Source organism: Galleria mellonella, unplaced genomic scaffold (genome assembly GCF_026898425.1).
Source record: "Galleria mellonella isolate WM207_F2 unplaced genomic scaffold, CSIRO_AGI_GalMel_v1 utg139, whole genome shotgun sequence".
Lineage (NCBI taxonomy): Eukaryota > Metazoa > Arthropoda > Insecta > Lepidoptera > Pyralidae > Galleria > Galleria mellonella.
The window spans coordinates 4,391,981-4,416,180 of NW_026441995.1; the positions used below are offsets into that span (position 1 = coordinate 4,391,981).

The 24,200-nt window shown below is 31.9% G+C and overlaps 2 protein-coding genes across 3 annotated transcripts in view; both read left to right on the forward strand.

Moving 5' to 3' along the window:
- The window catches only part of LOC113513801 (suppressor of cytokine signaling 2-like), a 41,507-nt gene extending 23,169 nt beyond the window's left edge, over nt 1–18,338 (forward strand). Inside the window, exons 1-4 of one of the 2 annotated variants that reach the window (XM_026897785.3) lie at nt 11,706–12,366; nt 14,054–14,349; nt 16,019–16,164; nt 16,643–18,338. In XM_026897785.3, the coding sequence (XP_026753586.1) occupies nt 12,291–12,366; nt 14,054–14,349; nt 16,019–16,164; nt 16,643–16,970 (846 nt within the window). In that variant the 5' untranslated portion in view covers nt 11,706–12,290 and the 3' untranslated portion in view covers nt 16,971–18,338. Of the gene's footprint in view, nt 1–11,705; nt 12,367–14,053; nt 14,350–16,018; nt 16,165–16,642 lie in introns of those variants that run through there. The other variant, XM_026897792.3, reaches the window with a different exon arrangement.
- A 2,641-nt stretch (nt 18,339–20,979) lies between these two features.
- Nucleotides 20,980–23,801, forward strand: LOC113511488 (uncharacterized). The gene is given in 1 exon segment (XM_026895116.3): nt 20,980–23,801. A coding segment is annotated over 1 exon segment (1,857 nt). The 5' UTR covers nt 20,980–21,142; the 3' UTR covers nt 23,000–23,801.
- Nucleotides 23,802–24,200: the final 399 nt, after the last annotated feature.

Genomic DNA, 24,200 nt, shown 5'->3' on the forward strand with positions numbered 1-24,200 from the left:
GTTTGAAGGGTGGGATATGGTGTGAATTTACTGGGTACAGAGCAATAACATCTGAGTCTTCAGGAATGGCAACGCATGGGGGGCATCATGGGCGAAACAGTATACTCTGTTATGTCCATGGTACTGGTCATGTCTATAGGCGACGGTTACCACTTTCTATCAGGTGGGCCGTCAGCTTGTTTGCCATTCTAAGTAGTATAAAAAAAAAAATAAAAAAAAATCATGGGCGAAACAGTATACTCTTTTATGTCCATGGTACTGCTCATGTCTATAGGCGACGGTTACCACTTTCCATTAGATGGGCCGTCAGCTTGTTTTCTATTCTAAGTTGTATAAAAAAAAAGTGGACCTAATGCTAGTAGCATTGTCTGCCGATGAATCACGAACGCGGTACTTCATTATTAGGGTAGTAATTAATAATAATATTTAATAATGCATATTATTATTATCTATTATTAATTTCAGCCAGTATGCCGTTGTATTAAATTGGACATTTAATTAATGTCGAGTCACTAGATATTGTTACAGTACGTAAAAATATTTTTAAGCCATTAAAAACATGCGATAACCTTGCGCTTCTACGTCAATGCTGTACTAAAAGTCCTGAATACGAATATGCATGATGTCACAATACGATGCTTGTCTTATGAAAAATGATAAATTAACACATTATTTTTCCCCAGTAAGTAGATAGAATTATTTAGAGAAATACGATACAACTAATATTTTATCAGAATTCGTTCTTAAATTGCTAGATTGAATATACCAATTGTTTAATATGTATTTTTCGATACAATCTAGCGTAATTCTCATTATATTCCGTACAGAGAATTTCGCGTTTAATTAATACTAAATAAATAATAATTTAGAGATAATATATGTAAGTAATTACACAGATACGTATCTATATAAAGAGGCTTTGTATATTTTAAGTTGGTATTTATTGATAGTACTTTAGTGTTTAAAATAACAATTTAAGTAAAAAAAAAAAAAAATAATATAAATGATTGAATTTAATTGATTTTTAATGAAAAACAACCATTATTTTTTATGTGAACAGTTTGTGGGTATGCTAAGTGCATTCGTCCGCGGCACGCCCTCGCTTTATTATACCAAATTCCTAGAATATGTCTTGAACTCGAATGAACTATTCAGAAAATAAAACGTTTGCTGATAACTACTCATAAATTCATTATTAAAAGTGCTACTGGGAAATGATAAAATACTCGAATTCTATTGTGTGCATTTGAAACAAAGATTTACGATGTACCTATTTCAATAGAATAATACTCATATTGTTTTAACAATACCATATTGATAATAAATTTTACGTTATGCATAATTGTTTATTTTAACATAATACGAATGTCTCAAAGTGAATATATAATAATAAATATAAAAGAATAAAATGACAGTTTATGTGGTAAAGTTTTTTAAAGTAGTCTTTTTAGGTACACTCTATCCAGATACTATGAATCTAAGGATCTATCCATAGACTATGTAGTTCCTCTTACGTGAGTGAACTCTTTCAGTGAAGAAAAGTGTAATTAAAATCGAATCAGGATTGCCCATATCGTGTAATATAGGTAGACATACACATATCCATTCTCCTTTTTAAAGTATATTGAAAAAGTCGTTTGAGACAGATACACAGACGGAAAACAAAATTCCGTTCCACGTCTTTAGGTAGATATAGAGGTCGTAACTTTAAAAAAACTGCTCGTCCAATTCGCTACTTACATGCAACTAAACAAATATTATTGTTCCTACATAATTTTACAAGAATATTTTAAGTGTAAATAATGTGTTAGTGGTTCCAAGTAAACGCGTTATTCCACGAACACTCAACACACATACTCATATACATACATTAACATACATACTCATACAGAGCAAATAATACAACACATTGATACATGATATTTCTTATTAATATGATAATATACGTACGATTTATATATATATATATATATATATATATATATATATATATATATATATATATATATATATATATATATATATATATATATATATATATATATATATATATATATATATAAAATTAACTTTTGTAATATTAAAACAAAATAGTTATATCTCAGAGGGAGTCAAGTCTCAGGAATATAACGAAAATTATATTATAAAAGTGCATGAAGCAAGATATACTATATGTACTGATAGAGATTTAGCACTCGATTCTCTTTGTCCACCTCGCAAGACTTAGCTTAAAATAAATATATTTAGTATAGATAAAACAAGAGAGGAAGTTATGTATATGCACTTATAATTTTATATACGTATATAATAAATAAATAAATAATAGTCTCTTTTAAATATTTACTCTCTCATTCATAAAATTACAACCCCCTATAAATATTTAATTATTCAAGTATTTTGTCGCTGTTTTTGTATTGTAAATTTCTAATTTAATGTCAAAGAATAGGACAAAATAATAGCTGAAATATAATTTATGAGACGTTAAACGTTTTTATGATCATATGTATGATATAATCAAAGGAATTATTTATTAATTATAAGTAAGTATATGCGGTTAAAAACTACCTTTGTTTCTTATTATAATATATTATAATAATTTTTATTTTATATAACAAATAGAATCTACTTGTGTTTCTTACAAGCTATTTATTATCTTATAAAGTACTTTATTTACTTCATTTTATGTGCAACGTAATTTGATACGAATCTAATTGTTCTTAGCACCTGCACGCAATTATAATGTTCAAGTACTTACGTAATAGCTCAATTCAAATAGTTATTATAGTAAAAACATTTACTACGATTATGTAAAACATTATAACAATCTTTCAGTTAAATCGCTTAGTTTAAGGATTAGGCGGTTTTTGATAACTTCAAAAACTGATAACATAAAAAAAAAGATCCATCACGATGTAATATTGTTATGAATAAATTGGATTGAAAAATTGAAATTAGATCCGATTATTAATTGTTCCCGTAGATTGAGAATTTTAAATACATATTTTTATATTTTAAAACTTGTTTTATATAATAACTGTTTATTTTAATTGGTATATCACATCTAGGAGAGAAAGTTATCAAAAAAAGAGATACGACCACAAAAAAGGGCGGCAAATGTTATTATTATGAAATTATTGAATTAGGACAATGCCTTTATCTATTACAGATAATAGATTAAATGTCGGATAATTGTTTACCCAGCGATTTCTTAAGTAGCGGCCGCGTGTGGGTTTAACAATGTGTAAGTACATAACAAGGACGCAGCACTATTGAAATTGCGTAAAGCACGATATTTAATTATCCCACATACAGTCATACATTTTTTCTCTATCGATATTGATTTGTTATTGCATGGTTTCTAATTTTTTATTCGAATGTAGGCATATTTTATTTATCATCCCACAAAATACTGGATTCTGATAGTATCTCTGCAATCCTATATTATGTATAATATCTGTGAAGAACGTCTTTAAGAAGAAATTCTTTAAGTAATACATTTATTCCTTTATTCATAAAAATGCTAAAAGTCTTATAAACCTGTTTTAGTTATTGAAATATGTATTTTGTCTTTTTACTTTTGCGTTGAATTCTCAATTTTCTCTAAAAAAATTCTCAAAAAAATGACAAAACAGTGTAATAGTTAAATTAGGTTCGTAGAACGGTTTAGTTTTTTTTTTTTTATAAGGGGGTTAATATATAAATTTAAAAATGTTATGATTAAAAAGTAGTGTACATATACATAAATACGTAAAGTAAAAATTATTACCTCTTTTTAAAAAAATTGCGCGGACAGAGAAGTATGAAAATTCGCACACTTAAATATATAAAAAATAATATTAGCATTTTGACTCTTTTTAAATGCTAATATTTTTTATTATGCATAAAAATACATTACATCAATAAAAAAAAACTTTACACACAATACCAAGTACATATTGGACACACATTACTATGTATTTGACACACACATACATATATACTCTTTTGTTTATTGTTAAAGTTTGTAGTCAAATTGAGAAAAGATTAATATTGCTTTGCCTTTAATATTATTTATCGTACTATTATTATATTATTATTAGTCTTACTGAATGTCAAACATAATCATAATAAATTTATTTATTACAATATATGTTGTGGTCTAATTTCGACCACGGGGCGACCACAAGTTTGAATAAATCTAGAACACAAACTCCAGGCCTGAACATAAATAAGTATTAATTACATTTTACACAATTCTTTGTCTAAAATTACACGCCAAATTTATAATTAGAACAAACAACCCGGGATATCATTTGCACAGTGTAAAGTCATCTCTATATTTGTCAATTTACATACGTACAATAAGTATTTGACTAACATAGAAAGTATGTGTTGGGTACATGTTTAACGTGCCAATAGGCGGTTCGCATATAACATTATCGGCGCTGTTTCTCTGTAAATGTTTACTCAGATTCAAACTCTTCAAAAGAGATACCGAGAACAACGGTATTCGACGCTAAACTGAAATAGGAGTGTGCCAACTTCTTCGAAATGGTTTGACCTCCCTAAAAATCGCATGTATTGATTCAACAGTAAAAGTGGTGCCGACACGGAAATCTCATATACCGTTAAAATATACTGTTCGCTAATTATGACTATTGATTATACAGTTATGTTTTTTTTATACAACTTAGAATGGCAAACAAGCTGACGGCCCACCTGATGGAAAGTGGTAACCGTCGCCTATAGACATGAGCAGTACCCTGGACATAACAGAGTATACTGTTTCGCCCATGATCCCCCATGCGTTGCTATTCCTGAGGACTCAGATGTTATTCCTCTGTACCCAGTAAATTCACGCCATATCCCACCCTTCACACCGAAACACAGTCATGCAAACACAATTGCTTCACGGTTGAAACACGAATGGGACAGAGGTACCCAAGCAATCGACTTTTGTACAAAGTCTCCCTCTGGTAATGTATGGTATTTTTATGGGTATGTTTATTAGACATTTCAAAGAATACGGATATTAAATGTCTGCATGGAGAGACATTGGCCGTGTGAGTCCCGGCATAGAATAGGCCATCCATTCCTTTCCCATGGCTGTCGTAAGAGGTAACTAAGGGAGTGTATAGTGGAGGGAAGGGCAGCAGCGTCCCTCTAAAAACGTCAGCAATAGCCAAACTGCAGTTGCCTACTCGCCTGCCAAGCGTGGCAACTACTGGCAAACTTCCCTTTATGGGGGAGGCTATGTACGGCAGTGGACAGTTAACGGCTGATAAAATAACAACAATGGACAGACATTGGGGTCAATTCTGAGTCATCCATTCTCTACTCTAAACTTATCTCTAAAATTCGAATTTTAAATTGATATCACAGCGACATCTTTATTCTAAGTTCGAATATGTACATAATTTCTAATAAAGTCAAAATTATTATAAATTTAGTTTAAAGCAGTAATTCCGCGAAACTATCTAATTATTATATGTATATTCCTTGTAATTTATTTGAGGTCGTCCCTCAATCTAGTGCCCTAATGCGTAATCTAGATTGGGGGTCCTTCTACACTGTGTTTGCATGTATGGGAAAGAAGGGGTGGCCAATTCTGTGCCGGGACCGACACGGCGTATTAAGACACATTCATGTCACATGTTATGTTACATGAAATTAATTCATCACTTTTGATTTGTACTAGGACATCAGTAGCTTGTCTTATGGTCTCATTAGTTTTTTTTTTTTTTTTTAATATTATTATTAATTTCTATTGAAACAGATTATAACGCGTAACAACATGCACATTTCTCATTTTTCAAGTCGCTAAAAGACGATTAGCTACATAATCTGTATCGCGTAATACCTTCCAACGTTCACAATCAAATTTATGTTTGTATAAAGTCGTGAATGTGATGTGTTTACATTTACAACGCTGTCGTAGATACATGCTATCATACTCGTGCTTATGATCACATGTTGCGAGTGTCCAATGACGTAGACTGAATAGTATTCTAACATTTATAGCTCGACGAGCGATCTGCTTTTAAAAGAGCCGATTTAATTTAAACTGAAGCGTTTATTCATTCAATGGTGCTCAGAAATAATTATTTAACTATTACTTAATTGAGTTATAGATTGTCGTTTGTAAGTCTTTACCGTACATACGAGGTTTGTCCGGAAAGTACGTATAAAAGTTTTTTAAAAATTTTATTTTACAATTATTCAGGTAAATCAATTTTATCCCCTTCAAAGTACTCCCCCTGTGACATAATGCACTTGTGCCAACGCCGTTTCCACTGTGAGAAGGCTCCTTGAAAGTCCTCTGGTTGTAGGTTTCTCAGCTGCCCCGTCGTAGCTTTTTTTATCTCATTTATGTCCCCCAAATGCCGCCCCCGAAGTACCAATTTGGTTTTTGGGAACAAGAAGAAGTCACACGGGGCCAAATCCGGCGAATAGGGGGGTGTTCGGTCACCGTAATGGAATTTTTACTCAAAAACTCACGGAACGATCTTGGCGCAAATTTTTTTCATTTGAAGTTCGTTTCTTAGAATTTCGTGGACCACGGTTTTGCCCAAATTAAGCTCTTCAGCCACCTGTCTGACCGTTAAACGACGGTCCCCATTAACACAAGTTCGAATTCTTTCCACGTTTTCGTCGGAATGTGAAGTGGAAGGACGTCCTGAACGTGGGTCATCTTGAACGCTTTCTCGGCCCTCTCTGAATCTTTTTAGCCACTTGTGGACGGTTGGTTCCTTCACAGCATCATCCCCATGAACTGTTCTGAGATCGGCAAAAATTTCACGGCCATTCTTGCCGAGTTTCGAGAGAAACTTGATTACGACGCGCTGCTCTTCAACGGAAGCGGGCTCCATGCCGACGGGGTTTCGTTAAGAGGTAACTTCACAGATGGCGTGACAAGCCAGTTCGCACCGCACGGCGGTCAGACCAGAACTGAAGCATTGTTAGGGACATAAGGAAGGGGTCCTGCGCTTACCTGGCCTCCCCACTCCTCTTTCTCGCATTCCAGAACACTTTTATACGAACTTTCCGGACAGACCTCGTATTTTACATTAGCAGCCGCTATCTTGCAGCTCTGCCTTGCAGCAATTAGTAAGTATATTAAGTTACCTATGCGATAAATTAGGATATAAGCTATTCGTGTACCAAATTTTGTTAGAACCCAGTTTTTGCGTAAAAGAGTAACAAACATTCATTCAATTATCATTACAAACTTTTGCTTATTATCATACCTAATAGGATTGGATACTTGATAATTATTTAACATACAATAGCCGAATTTTTCATACATAAGATCTCTTACAGTCAATCTAAGCTGAAAGAAAGAAAGAAAAAATTAGCAAAATGTATAACAGATATTTTTATTTCTTTATATTATTATATTTTATTTATTTAAACTTTAATGCACAGTAAAATTTAAAAAACACATTTGGCGGACTTAACACCGGGTGGTGTTCTCTACCAGTCAGCCATTGTGCAAACCGAGAAATACGTAAATATTATTTTTCAACACAATTACTTTTTATATCTATAATCGGTCGACTCAATTAAATACCTATTCCTAAAAATCTTTTAATTACAACATTCTTCGGAATCCCCGTTTTTTATTTTCCATTTAAAAATAATATGAAAATATAATTGCGATAAAATTATTTTATGACAAGGAAGACATTCTTAAACAGGCGTGACAGATACGTGTGTATGTAATATTCTTGATAACAGTATTAAAAAATATATATAATAATGGTAAATTTGTCATGGGGAATGAAGTACCTAACCAAATCCACGTAAATCATTCATATTACAGCAATCTAAATAAATGATATAGGGAGCTATTCAAACGAATTCTACACAGCTGCGTCTGGTGCGTATTGCGAACGTACCAATGATTAGTGTTGTGCTGAGTAAATTTAACTCGAGTACTAGTATAGTATTATATTATCTGTGACTCGAGTAATGACACGAATATCTAGAAGGTATCATATAAGCACCTACTTGTAGTACTCGTATACTAGTCGCGTGTTTATCATTTCTTCATGTTAATTATTTATATTTTGATTCATTACATTCTTTTTAATTACTAGAGTAAAATTATTAAATGATTCAACATTCTTACTAATATTATAAATTTAGAAGTGAGTTTGTTACTTCTCAGCGTTTTACCAATTACTATAAAATTTGATATATATTTGACGTACTTATTATACGAAATAGAAAAAAGTACATAGGTTACTTTTATCCCGGTCAGTTAATATAATATATTATTATCTTAGTCACATGGACAAAAATGCTGGTAAAAGATAGTTTACTATAATTTATTAATACTAGTCTCGTATAGTTTTATAATATGCTTGTTTGCTACCTTTGTGGTATAAAAAATAGTAATTAGTTTAACAAGTAAGATTTAGTTGAAGAATTAATTAAACTTCATAAATAACTCGGACGGCTATATAAATAATTCGAGTATTTGTCCGAATTCTCAAACTCGAATTAAGATTCGATTTTTTAACGAGTGCCAATATAATCGAATACTACATAATGGTCCATTCGGCACATCACTACGAACGACAGACGGCAGATGGTTGTGAAAGCTGCGCGGGCGCAGGTAAGGGATTCCAAGAACGCCGAATATAATCGCAATACGGGGAAGTGGCTCTCGAATCGCATGCGCACACCTGCGTGCCTGGTACAGTGCCATGTTGCTATACTACGATCAATTTAAACATCACGTTCAAACTCCAAATTATGACTGATTGATTTCCACGTTATCAATTGAAGTATGCAATAAGTTGCTCTAAGAAAAACGTGATTCACTTTTCACGCGTGTCCTTTGTAATAGTCATTACATTAATAATTATTATTGTAGAGTCAACGAGTTGCCGGTAAAAGAGAAGACACTATAATTTATTATTATTATAAAATATACTAGACTTTTAGAACTATATAAGGTCGTTCAGACTACAACATTATTCGCAAAATCTATGTAAACTGATCAATGTAACCTAGTTCTAATATTTCTAGAAAAATATGAATGATTTTCGATAAACATATCAATACTTTTACAAAGTAGTATAGGTACCTCTTACCTACTAGTATTTTACTTTTTTTTTATGATAATGGAATGATAACCATGTTTGTACTATCACTATACTTGTACGCTGGTGGGGCACCAGTGAGGGATGACACATGGAGATGAAGGCAAGTCAGCCCATCGTGATTAATTCACCTGGAGTTAACGTTTAATTTCCAAATGGAACCTTGTCAACCTGATAGGATTTACTAGCAATGAAGTTGACCTTATTATCAAAAATTCCTTTCCCCCTTATTTTAATGACTTATCAACTTAGTAACTAGTGCTCGGAAATTAGGCGTAAACCACTAAATCAACATACCAACTGCGGGTCAGTTAAGTATTATTCTAATGTATTAAAATTTTAATATATGGGTATGTTTTTAAAAAATAAACAACAAACAAATATAAAAAAAAAACAACGAAGATATGTATTTTTATATATATGTTATATGAATAAACTTTGCCAATTCTGAATAGATTTTAATAATGTGAAAATTAAAAGTAACGCTATTGGACAATATAAACTAAAAGTTACATCCGTTTGTCTAGTGATGGGAACACTACATAAGCATAAGTGTTGTCATGGAAAGTCACTTGGCTAACCGGGTCACGCGTTACCAGGAATATGCTTATCTAGTTTAGTTCTTCATATGAACATCAATGTGTTTAACTGCTATTTTAATAACTTTAAGATAATAACAAGTTAATTATATAGATAGTTATAAAAAGTAATTTTTATTTTTGTATAAGATATAATCTATAAGTATTTCACTGTTTATTCGTATATTGTGAAAAGCTTTCAGGTAATTATGCAAGATTTTTAAAAAAGAATTATAATATTCTTATATAAGTATGTATTTGTTTTACTAATATTTCTTAGTTTTTATTAAAATATCACTGATTTAATACTTCATTAGTTTTACCGACAAACGTTATTTACACCCTATCGCCACTACAAGGTCTGCTCGAGGCTTACTAGGCATCAAGATAAAAGCTAAAAATAAATCTATGTTAAAGCAAACAATACACATTCACAAAATTTCATTAAAATAGATTGAGCAGTTTTGGAGTTTGGCATGAATGAACAATTATGTAATAAAAAAAAGAACAGATTTTCGTGCCTCCGGACAAACTGTTTATAATTACTTTATTAATATAATGTTTCTATTCAAAGGTTACCAAGAAGTGTACGCTTTTAGCTTTTAGTATGGCTCATTGTTTTCTCAGTGTAAGATTTTCTTGTAATTGTTTGTTAAGTACAAGTTAACTATTGTAATCTTTTGGAGGAAACAATAAAGTTTTTTTTTCTTTATACAACTTAGAATGACAAACAAAATGACGGTCTGCCTGATGGAAAGTGGTAACCGTCGCCTATAGACATGAGCAGTACCATGAACATAACAGAGTATACTGTTTCGTCCATGATACTCTTCATACGTTGCCATTCTTAAGGGCTAAAGTGTTATGCTTCTGTAACTTGTAAATTCTATCTGACAATATAACACTGAAGATTGATAACTGCAACAGAAAAGCGAACATAATTCTAGGATTATGATAAATAGGAAAATTATAATAAATATTTCTAGGATTTGTTATTCAAAAGGTAGGTACTTTCAGAGATAGTGATTTTCTGAATAATACCATTATAGGGAATCTTATCGTTCAAGCGATAACTTAGTTCTTGTGAATGCAGCACGTTATTACTTTTCGTGGTAACAATTTATACTCGTACCTATTTTTAGCTACATAATATAAAGTTATCTGATACATCGTATATTATGCTGGAAAGTTGGAATATTTCTATGCCGTACGTTCAGTACATTTAATGTTTATTTATTGGAATATATTATTTTCTAATAGTTACAAGGCATATTATTCATGTTTACTTATGTATAGCTGGTAATTGCCCTTTTATTGTCATATATATATATGTAGATGATTGCATCTATTGTAATGTATAATGTAAGAATGTATTGACATTAGTTGTGTGTTTCTCATCTCGTTACATGTTATAAATGTCCTTTAGTAAACAATACATACCAACGAGTTACGTAAATACATTACGACCTCTCTATCTACATTTATAAATTTATAAACATACTATTTTAATCTCTGTTTTTTTTTTTTTTTTTATTTACAGTCTATAAATTACAATAAATAGAAAATTTCAATGGGTGCCAAAAATATAAGCAGATATTTATGCCACAATAATTGTTTCTGTTTGAAAGTTGGGATACGGTAGTAAATTATAAGTAAATTATATGGTAGGTGTCAAGGCATAACACCGTAATTCTCAGAAATGTAAGGGCTACCATGGACGAAATGTATATGCCCGCAATACTGTTCATATCTATTGGCAACAATTAATGAGTACCTTACTTAATAAATTACGGTATCCAACTATTTTTGTTTTCAGTTTACCAGCCAGTTATCAAAGATAAATTTAATTTCAATAATGACTACGAATTATGACCAAAGTACGAAATACACTGAAAAACAAAATTTCTTATAAATAACTGGTTGATTAATTGTGAATGAATTCTCAGAACTTCGTGAATGTTCAATTTTGTATAGCCTCGCCGTTCAGTCGTCCTCGCTCAATCCCCTCTTCGGCTACATTTGAGTGAACAAGCGCAAAGCAACCAACGTGCGTGTCGTGTGGCGTTGCCGAGTTCAAACGCTCGTCGCATTAGTTAGCTACGAGTCGTGTGTATTATAGTGACTAGCATACAAATAATTTATATTATTATGATTGTGTCGAAATCTGTTCATCATTCCGTTTTTGTGTAATAATTTATAATTTTACAAATGTGTCATTTAAAATCAATCTACTAAAAAACATTGTTTAGTACTACTCTGTGTTTCCATACAGATGACATTTCATGATTTTTTAGTGTCATAGACTTGACGTGAAGTGAAATAAATGTGGTCTTTATCATAAAAAAATATATTACATCAAATTTTTATTTCTAGTGAAATTTTTATTAACGAGTTTTCGTTTTGTATATAGAAAAAAAAAAAATTATCTGAATCAAGTATATTATTAATACAAAGGATTCAATATACCTTTCGTGCAGAATAATGTGTTCGTATAGAAAAAATAAAACAATATTGTGATGTGATTTATGTTTTGTGTAAATTACGGATCGTGGCCTCTGGAAAGACACTAGTGGATTCAACAGTGCATCAGAATAGGCCTGTAAGTGAGCACTGTGAAAACCAAATGTGCGTGATACAAGTATTAGCGTCGAAAAAAAATCTTTTAAATATGACTCTGGCTGCGAGGTTGTCTCCACATAGTAAGTTATTTTTTTATATAGGCACAAAGCACTAAACTACTATATTAATTATGTTTATAAAGTATTTAAAATAGTAAAATTAAACTAAACATTATTATATCGACTCGTGTAAACTTCAAACAATAAGTTAGGTTATAATTCTTATCTTCATTCACTAATTAAAATTATTTACTTTAAATATTAGAAGTCATGATAAATTAAGTACGATTTAATTGTGACTTAAAATTTATCTTATACAAACATGGTAAGTAGCTGAACATTTAAATAACTTAATAATTTATAGTGTATTGGATGTTTTATGATGTGCCAAACTTTTTTCATTTTGAGGGGGAAAAAAACTAATTTTATTTCTTAAATCATATTCAAAAATGTAAAAAATTGTGTAGTCAAGGTCCTTGATAGTTTCAATTCCAAATTGATCTTTTTTTTAAATCCTGTTGTATAATAAAAAGTATTAAATGGTATAAACCAACCTCAGATTTCATTTATGGTACACAAACTGATTTAATATCATGCATATCATATCAAAAACAGGTATTTACTGTGTTTATAATATATATATATATATATATATATATATATATATGTATGTATAGTGTAAACTTAAAATAAGTTTCTGTTCAATCAGTTGCCTGATACAGCCTGGAATAAATAATTCAATATTATTAAATAATATAAAAAAATGTTATTTAATCACAATAATAAAAAAAAATTGTGATAACCTAAATTACAGGAGTCAGTGGATGCAGGTAGTTTAGGACCGTTCCTTACGGCAATCTGTGAGGGAGGCCTATGTCCAGCAGTGGACATATAATGGCTGAAATTATGATGGTGATAAAAAAATTCTTTTATTATCAATTTTAATAATTGATTGACTAATGATTTTATTGGTTATTAAAGAAATATTAAATTGATTGTTAAAGAAATAACAAAATGCCTGTGCCTTTATTTCAGCTCTTTTGATGTGCATGGCACAATAAATCCTTATTCATTGTTCCAAGATTACCACATCAGTCACACATATTTTGAGTAGCAAAAGCAGTAATATATAATTATAATAATAGATGACCTATTATTTTTATTTTTTCTATTCATTTTCTTTACTTTTAATCTAAGACACAATGTTATAATAATCTTAGTACAAAAGTTGATAATTTATTAAAATTAATTCTTTTTGTTACTCTAAAAATACAGATTATCACACAGAAATACACATGCTCAGAGTAAGTAGCTCAGAATAGGTAATTTTTATTTCTCTTTTGAGAGATATTTTAGTATTTCATTATAATCTTATTAATATAAGAAATTTGGAAGTTTTTCTTTATAGAGTTTTGGTAATCAACACTGAAAAAGTTGATTAAAACTTCAGACACACACATCATAATTGAACATAAAAAAATACATTTATCCTAATTTATGTTAGGGAATCACAATGTATAAATATTTTTTTTTTTTATATTGTGAGGTCATATCAAGCTTCTATTTACCATTTCCTAATTTTTTTTTTTAAGTAGTTATCTTTAAAAAGATATTATGTGCCTAGATAGGTACCTAGTTAAATTGCTGTATTACAAGTTATTTATTTATAGTCTTTTTGCAGAGGTATAAATGTTAATAGTATTATATTTTTGTTCTTTTCCTGTTGTGTGTTTCCTAAATACTAAAATTAAATTCTCCCTTGTTGCAGATCCATGTCTAAATGTAGGTGTACCAGGGGTCGGCATTGCCGCCAGCTGTCCAACCTGCAGGAACGAGTTCCTGCTCAGCCTGGGCCCTATCACTGGCAAGTGGCCAGTGCACGCCCACACACCTGCCACCTCACCGTTCACTACCCGGCCAGCATACTCACCACACTCTCCACTTTATGCCGCCACATGTTCACCATTCTACCTGCCACAATTCAAAGATGAAATCAAAAGGCTAAATGATACATTTGAAGTTTTAAACCTGTCAGGATGGTTCTACGAGCGATTAGATTTACAGGTATGTTCATTGTAATTATTACTTTTTTTTTTTATTATAACTAGGCTCAACCAATTGTCTTATTTGACATTTACTTTTTGTATGGAAAGTTACATCTTTTTATCTCAGTTAATAAATAAGTTCTAATCACATGGATGAAGTAATATATATTAGCAACTTTATATATTCAAGATGTATCCTTCATGTTTATTTAATTTACCAAACATTTCAACAAAAATCAACAATATTATGTTTGTATAATGTTTTAATTGTTGCTCATGATTTAATTATAAGATACATTTTTTTTTTATCATACATAAATTGATAAAATCTTCTTTATCATTATAATAAGCTATTATAACAAGTCAGTCAGTCCTATTATCATGAACTGCTAAAATTTATTATTTGAAATATAATACATGTTTAAAGTCAACTATTGTCTCTTTAATTATGTCTAAGTATTTATAGACAGAGGAATTACGCATTTACTAAAATAGCACATAGAAGCCCAATATGTATGAGATACCAAGACTTGTTTATGACTATCTATCATTAACTTGGTTATTCATAATAAATAATACGAAAACACCAACATTGAACTATAATGTGACCTCAGACATTAACCAATCGAGTTCTAGGAACAAATTCTTCCTACTTTATGATACTAGGAAACTTGTAATTCTGTGCCAAGACTGTACGTTATGATAAAAGACAAGCTCTACATTATTCCAAAGTAAACAAGACTCTTTTATTGTAGATAGTAATTTTATAATCATTATATAATAGATTTAATTTTTTTTTTTTTATAAAAGATACACCAACAATATGTTCACAATAATTAAACAGACTGTACTATGTTATTAGTAAGTACTGAAAAATGACTATTCAAAAATGCTTAAATCTAAGTTTACTTGAACAAAAACATTTATTTCTTCCTTTCTTTTTTATTTTTTCTTACGTCTTTGTCCTTTTTGATAAAAAAAAAATTCCAAATCGGTAATCAGTGATATGTCAGTCATCAGTGATTGTAGGAATAATATATGTTAAAATTTTCATTCAATAGAGTCATAGGTTAAATATGTAATATTAGTTCTAACCCACGATTTTGTATGTTAGATTTTATATTGATTGACCATGATAAAATGAAATTATTCCTTTGTGACCTTCATGCCATATTCTTATTCAAGTTAAAATCTATTTCTGTGTTATGTAACTTGTTTGGTTTTCCTGGTTATAATAATTGAATTTAATGTTTATTAAACATCATTTTGTCTCTGTATTATATAACTATACATTGTGACTGTCACATTGAATATCTAATACTAATAATATTGTCATAGTCGTAGAATACTGACAGATCTTACAAAGATTACAAACAAAGATCTGTCAGTATTCTATGACTATTATGATATATACATTCTAATAGTTTACCCCTTTTTAAGCATTCTGCATATAAATTTAAACTTCCCACTGACCCTTTAGTATTTGTTTGTTTGTTACTTAATGGCCATGTCTTCTTATCTTCATCTTCCAAACTTAAAATGGAGAAGAACATAGACTACTTTTTATCCCCGTCAAGTCGGGAGTAAAAATTAATGTTAATATAATTAGACATTTATTATTTAAATTATCATATGCTAGGGAGTTTATTAAAGTATCCGTATCTAACAATAGTGTTGTCTCCTTCCAGGGTGCCCAGAATTTATTGAAAGATGCGAGCATAGGCGCATTCCTAATACGGCGGTCTGGCGATAAGAATTTTATTTTCTCCCTCTCAGTACAAACGGATCGGGGGCCCACATCGGTTCGGATACATTTCGAGGATGGATTCTTTAGGTGAGTAATTTTATGAGAGGAATATACACTAAAATACCCATGGTATAAAACACCTCATGTCCCGTCTTTGCTGTGGACAGAAATACTCTTACATTGTCATATTTACTACAATATAGTTTTATTTTATTAGTGGCTGATAATGGAATGGTGTACTATTAGCATCATTTCAGTCTACTGCTGCACATAAGCCTTCCCCATATGGGAAGTTTTGCCAGTAGTTGCCATGTTTGGCAGTCAGATTGGCAACTGCAGTTAGGCTTTTAGAGATATTTTAAGAGGGATGTTGCTACTCAGTACCCATCCTTCACCCTCCCTTAATCGCCTCTTACGACACTTACCCGAAAAGAAGGGGTGGCCTATTCTATATCGGAACCACACAGCAATTTTTTTTTTAGATGAACAAATAAAAGAAATCTAATGGAGTCGAAAACTTTTACTTAAAGATTTTGTAATTAATGTCAATTATTTTTTATTACAGGTTAGACTGTGATACATCATTAGTAAAGTACATGCCGCGGTTCAGATGCGTAGTCGAGATGGTGCAACACTACATCCTCGTCGGTGAGAGGGGCGCCGCTGGCACCGTATGGGTCAACAGGGAGGGCTGCCCACATTCGCCCGTCCTGCTCACCAGCCCCTTCAGGAAAAACCCGCCGACGTTAAAAGAAGCTGCCCGGCTCGCTATACATAAAGCTTTAGACTCAAATCCCTTGAAGCCAAAACTTTGGTGCGCCCCCAAACATAGATTATTACCTCTACCCCCCACTCTAATAGACTATCTCGGTAAATATCCATACTCGATCTAACACTAGAATCTGTGTAATTATTTAGTCAATAGCATCTAATATCTGAACGATGTTTATAGATGTATCTAGTATATGAAATTGAGAAATGTGTGAGTAAAGGCGTATAAGTGAATAATAGCTATATTGTGAGTATCGTACGCCTGTTATCATACTATTGTATTTAATTTGTACAAATGCAATATATTTACACTGTATCTAGTACAGGATGCTAGTAATAAAGGGCTGGACCTTTTATTTTTAATAGCAAACTAACAGACTATTAATTTATAATAATTAATGAATTGTATTATTTATAAGTATTCAATATGGGACTCAACTATGGTATTTAGTGGAATTTTTACGCAAATTATTATTTCTTTATAAGTCAAATCTGTATCTGTATATAGAGATTTGTGCAAATAACGCAAGACTGATCATGAATGTCTATTTGTAAAACTGTTTAACTGTTGAGTGTCGTTCCTTATTATGTACTAAGTGCGACAAAAGTGTCGCACTCTGTATGCGCAGCCGTAAAACATCGCAGCCCACACTTGACTACTGATATTGTTATTTTAGTAAATTGTTCACTAATGCCTAATCTTGTCCATCGTGTTAAGAAATCATCACACTATTTTATATAATTATATTTCTATTAATTTATTTCTTGGTTAAGCGTAGATTTACTTGTTCCCTAAATTGTAGGTAAAAGCTGATATTTTTTATCTTTGTTCCTATATTTCTGTTAAGTCTTAAATCCATTGACATTCGATACCGGGCACCGATTGTATCAATCTGTTAGCTATAAAATGAAGTGCCATCGAACATTTAGTAAACACAAACGTGAATTGGCCGCAACAATCACCCAGTGGAAGTATTTTTGAGGCTGAACGTGTAAATAACTTTTGTTTTTGTTTTCTATTTATTTCATTACTTTAGTTAGTTAAGTAAAGAAATGCTGTCACATAAATTGTAACCATATAATGGTTTTTCGGTATACTATGTCGTGGTGAGTAGAAGGCAGGTTTGGCTAGTGATGTTTACTAATGTAGACTTAATTGTACCTTAATAATCTCAATTAGAATGTATTTAAGTTTCACCAATTTCATATAGGTGTCAATATTTACATCCATAAATTATTATTTAACCTGCATTATGTAATCACGAGATAATGTCGGATCGTAATAGTCCTCGTTTATATCGCCGAACATATAAAATGTTATTTAATTTAAAACAAGATTATTTTTATACAATTTTGTAAGGGAAAGCACCAACTAAATAAGTGTGACATAATAGAAGGAAACTCGTGTTTCAATGTTTATAAAATAATGTATAAAAAGAACTGCAAATAATTTATTATAAAAAAACAAAATATACAATCTGTCTTGAAAAGTTTTTGTTTAATTTTCAACCGAGTTCAAAAGAAGGCGAAGGTTCTGATTTGTTTTTCCTTTTTATTTGTTACCGCAGAGCTCGTTTATAAATTGATTTAAAAATTATTTTTTTATCTGAAATGATAGTTTTAGATTGACCCCATAGAAATTTCGTCAAAGTCGGTTCATTGGTTTTTGTTTTTCAATGAAATGAGTTATTCTGCTGTCTTTTTTTTTCTGATAAATATCTACTTGTCTAAATTATATTAGCAGCTTCGCTTGTATCCTAAGAACAAGGAATTCCGAAATTTTTACTTGTACCACTGAACATCAACACTTAAATAAAGCTTGTACTATGAGTATTAAACTAGTACTTTTTTCGTGAATACCTAATACGTAAATAGATCCCGATGAATACAAACGGACATTTATATAAAATGTTTGTATTAATATATGCGAGAATAAGGAGCGAAGTTTTCAACTATAAGTAAAATACTTATATGATAATATATACCTTTTTTAAGGGGTTTTTTTATTGGTGGAAATGGAATAGTAACCCCGCCTGCGCTGTCAGTTTACGCTGGCGGGGTTTTTAAGGGGTTAGTTCGTGATACTGTTTTATGTAATGCAATTCTATGTACCTACTAAAGTGAATAGTCCGGGGTATAGAGAATATATCTAGGGGAGAGATTTCATAAGCATCGAAAGGTGAGGCAATATATTGCACTATTAAATCATATGGAATGGTCAAATATGTACCTAAATGGTTTTTTTTTAATGGATGACAATGAAATAGCAATCCCACCTACGTTAACGATATACGCTAGCGGGGCACCAATGGGGATGACAGGTGAGAATGAAAAGGCCAGTTAGCCCATCGTGATAAATACACCTGGTATTCAGCACAATGGTTTCCAGGGAACACCACGTGGAGGTCGACCTTACAGGACATTGCTAGCAATAGTCTGAGTGTCAAGTGTCTAAATATCTAATCTATATAATTATCTAGTGTTTGAGTGTCTGGGTGTCTGAATGACTAGTGTCGAGTGTCTAGTGTCTGTGTCTGAGTGTCTAGTGTCTGAGTTGCTGAGTGTCAAGTGTCTGAGTGTCTAGTTTCTGAGTGACTGCGTGTAAGTTTATGGGTTGCCGAGTTTCTAGTGTCGGTGTCTGAGTGTCTATGTCTGAGCGTCTAGGTGTCCGATTATCTGAGTGTCTTGTGTCTGAGTGTTCAGTGTCTGAGTGTCCAGTGTCTGAGCGTCTAGTGTCTGATTATCTGAATGTAAGTGTCTGGGTGTCTAAGTGACTAGTGTCCGAGTGTCTAGTATCCAAGTATTTGAGTTGCTGAGTATAAAGTGTCTGAGTGTCTGCGTGTAAGTGTCCGTGTCTAGTCTCTGTGTCTAATGTTTGAGTGTTTAGCTTTTCGATTATCTGAGTGTCAGTGAGTGTCCAGTGTCTGTGTATCTAGTGCCTGAGTGTCAAGTATCTGAGTATCTAGTGTCTGAGTGTCTAGTGTCTTAGTGTCTGAGTGTCCAGTGTCTAAGTGTCCAGTGTCTGAGTGTCCAGTGTCTGAGTGTCTAGTGTCCAGTGTCTGAGTGTCTAGTCAGTGTCTAAGTGTCCAGTGTCTGAGTGTCCAGTGTCTGAGTGTCTAGTGTCTGATTGTCTAGTGTCTGAGTGTCTGTGTATCTAGTGCCTGAGTGTCCAGTATCTGAGTATCTAGTGTCTGAGTGTCTAGTATCTGAGTGTCCAGTTTCTAAGTGTCCAGTGTCTGAGTGTCCAGTGTCTGAGTGTCTAGTGTCTGATTGTCTAGTGTCTGAGTGTCTAGTGTATGAGTGTCTTAGTGTCTGAGTGTCTAGGTGTCCGAGTATCTGAATGTCTAGTGTCAGGAAGAAATAAACTTTCTCTAAATATGCATACATCGGTAACAGCAACAGAATAAACTAGATAATAAGAGCCACGCTCCAAGGACAATAACCGCCTCTAAGGATATTCACTGTCCCAATTTTCTTTCACTTAATGTTCTTGTTTTTGGCCTTTTTTACAAACATCATTTAACTCAAAAAGCAGTCCCTACTTGCATTGCAAATAACTATAAAGTAATAACCTCTCTTTTTCGTCTTTTCCTTTTTGTCAAAATTATTGAAAATTATGTCTGCAGAAGGCGAGGACTTTTGCTTTTTTCCTTTTTTATAAGTGTTGCCTTCATAGATGTAACTTTCTTGGCTATTTGTTTAATCATTCAAATTTTATATTTTATGACAGAGGTATAGAATACATATATATTATACAAGGCGTTACGAATATAAAAGATGTTTTTATTTCCAAAAAAAAAAAAAACCACCAAAAATGCCCAAATCAATAATTTCTTCTATCTAAATACTTTTATATTAATGAATATGGTAGCAGTTTACAAATGTCTTTGACTACTGTATCAGTTGTCGGATTAAAATTGTAAGGGTAGTATTAGAATAATGAATTTTGTATTAGTTTTTCAAAATAATATTGCACATACATTCAGTTTTTTGTTTAAAAAGAAGATTAAATGACAGGTTATTAACCAATAATATTGAAAAGAATCACCAATATATATTAATTAGTGTTTTGTACAATTTTTAAATATTTGGACGAATCGTCTTTTTTTTATTTTATTTGATCTAGTTCGACAATTTGAAACAAAGCTGACAACACTGTTCTGTCAAAATTTATATATTGGATTGTTAACATTTTTATTTATTGATTTGGTTAGAAATATTTGTTACTTAAAATTAAAGTATATTTATAATCCAAAGAATGTGATGGTTAAATATAATTAAAACTGCAAACGCCATGTCTGCTAATGGTAACGGCGGTAATTATGCACCGCTGAAGCAAGTTTTATCGGACTCTGATTCGGATGACGATCACAAGTTGGAAAATAATGTTCACATTAGAACAACAGATAGTTGTAATAATCTAGACTTTAACAGTGGTTTACAGTCTTCAAAGAACTACAGCATGAGTGATATGGACGAGTTTAACACAAACGTCAACACTGTTGAAAGCACAATGGATAACGTAAGTTTCTTACAATCGGACGCATCCAATAAAATGTCGTTCCCACGTTGTTGTGCCTTCATCACCTCGATACTAGTTTGTATCTTTACTGTCGTCATATTTCTGTGGGGCATTCCTTGCTCTGAAGTAGGTAGTTGCACAAATAGTGAGTGGCAAGATAAAACCACCAGTTGGGAATTGCCGTATGATGAAATAGAGTTATCCGGCGCCGTTCAAGTTGTAGAAGGTGCTATACCAAACACAAAGAATTTGATATTTATATATCGTGGCAACCATATGAAGCAAAACAGTGGCAATAATGATAATGTTAATGGTGTGTTGCTTATAGTTGGGAACTCTGGTAAAGTTGGTTGGTACACTAGAGAGAGTAGAATCCCCACAGAAATAAAATGTCACCTCCTGGATGTTAATCATGATAATCAGATGGATTGCTTGGTTTCTGGGTCCGACGGTTTGCTTGCTGCATTGAATCCTTTATCAGGCACTTATTATTGGTATATTCATAAGCATGGAAAAGTTTTCAGTAATATAGCTGCAATAGATTTCCCTACTCTTGTGAGGGATATGGATAGGGATAAAGTAAATGATCTTTTAACAGTTGCAACAGTTTATCCTAACACAAATCACAACTCATTGTTAATGATATCTGGTGCAACAGGGAATATAATTGGGGAACCAGTAACTATGGATGATTGCTTGTCAGTAAAGTTGCTTTCAGAATCGGAAACTCTTCATATAAACTTGCCTTATCTGTGCAAGAACAGTACAACGGAAGCTGTGAGATTGCTGTCACTCCGTACTATCAACAGAAAGGCATTTAAATCGGAGCAAACTGTGAATCATACAATAGCAGCTTCAATTACAAAGAAAGTTAATCTCAGTTTAAAAAAAAATATTGGTAATACAAGAGACATGTACACTAATGGTCCAGGCAGGCTAATTGTGGAGAATTCAGGTGAATGCCCATATTCATGTAGGGTTACTTTAAAATTATTGCTTGATAGAAATGGAACTACCAATGTCAGCTGGCAGTACTCAGCCAACCATGTGTTCGCCATGAAACCAAGTACCTTTGCATTTGCAAATTCCATACGTGGATTTGTTTTGAAATTATGACAGTGGAACAGTGCACACCTGGCCAAGGGTGCACTTAAAATAGACGAAGTCAAATATAATGTACAAAATCAAAGCCCAAAGAATTATGATATATTTTACTATCGGCCTACTATAAATGTTGCATCTATATCCTCATTTATTAAGTATGCAAATTTCACTGCACATGATATATCCGAAAGGATTGTGTTGGTATCTTTCGATAACATGCAGACCCACAATGTTAATGTAAGTCAAACTGATATACTCCAAATATGTGTGCGTGGACCCATCAACAGTGATGTGCCACTACCAATATGTCAGCCTGATTTGGCATATCAGGAGCAATCATTAATGATTGCAGATCTAGATGGTGATAAGTCGCATGAATTAATCTCATATTACAGTACCTTCATTGCACCAGAGTCATACAGTCCAAAAAATACAAATCCCGTTGATAACTGGCGTTTAACATCAATAGTCAGAGTTATTCGGTTAGAATCTGAGTTGCCAAAATTATTTGTTTCTGATGTGTAATGTCAATAAGAGCTTTGTATTCATATTTGTTTTATAGCGAGTCACAATTTGCCAAATGATCTGCTATTTTGCTGTATGGAGTTAGTGATAACTTTGTCTAGTCACCATGATTGGTATTATTATTGTAATTAATTAATAATGTATTATTATGATAGGTTTAAAGAGTTTAGAGTATTTACAATAGAAAACATGGGAAGGATAATTAGAAGATAGTTTTTTTTTTTAACTAAGGCACAAAATATCTTACAATATGATTTTACAAATAAGAAGTCATATTTGAAAAAAATATTTCATATGTAAAACTTAATATACTTTTTAGGGTTCCAAAGCAAAAATAGAGCCTTTATATTTTCTGTGTTTATATGTCAAAACTATTTTCTAAATATAATTATCATTATATCTTTCATAGTGAAAGATTCTATAATAAGTAACATCAGATTCATAAATAATAATTTATACATTTGGTGTTCCTTAATTAAAGTTTTATAGATACTTTCATTAAATTTTACATTATTAAAATTTTAATATATTTATATGGATCCTTTTAAGAAAATGGTAACAATTATTTCTATTATAGTGTGATATCTAATGTAAATGCTCTAACAATTTTACCCAGTGCATTGTGGAACAAGGTGATTGTTCATTAAGTGTATGAACAAATTTGTGTATATAGACCCTTGTTTCACCTGGAGTGTTCCATTTGAAAGTGTTTTCGTTATAGTGTAAATGTTATTTATAATGTATTTCAATTTAAATATATATTGGAGTCTGATTATTTATATCAATACAGAATTACAGTTGATACTACAAAGTTTTTCTATTATCCCAAATTACAATAGTTATAGCAATTGTTTTTATGTAACTTACAATGGCATATAAAAAGATGACCCACCTGAGGGTACCCTTCATGCGTTGCTATTCCTGAGAACAAAGGTGTTTTTTATTGGTAGAAAATGGAAATACCCGCCTACGTTAACGGGATACGCTGGCGGGGCAACAGTGAAGGGTGATCGATGAGGATGAAAACAGGCCAGTTATTCCATCATGATGAATTCATTAGGAATTCATCATGATAGTTTCCAGGGGGAACCGCGAGGAGGTCAACCTGGTTGGGTATATTGCTAGTAATGGGATTCTCAATCTCCATTACTAACAATCCCTTTCCCCCCGAACTAAGGTGTTACACCTCTCTATCCTGTAA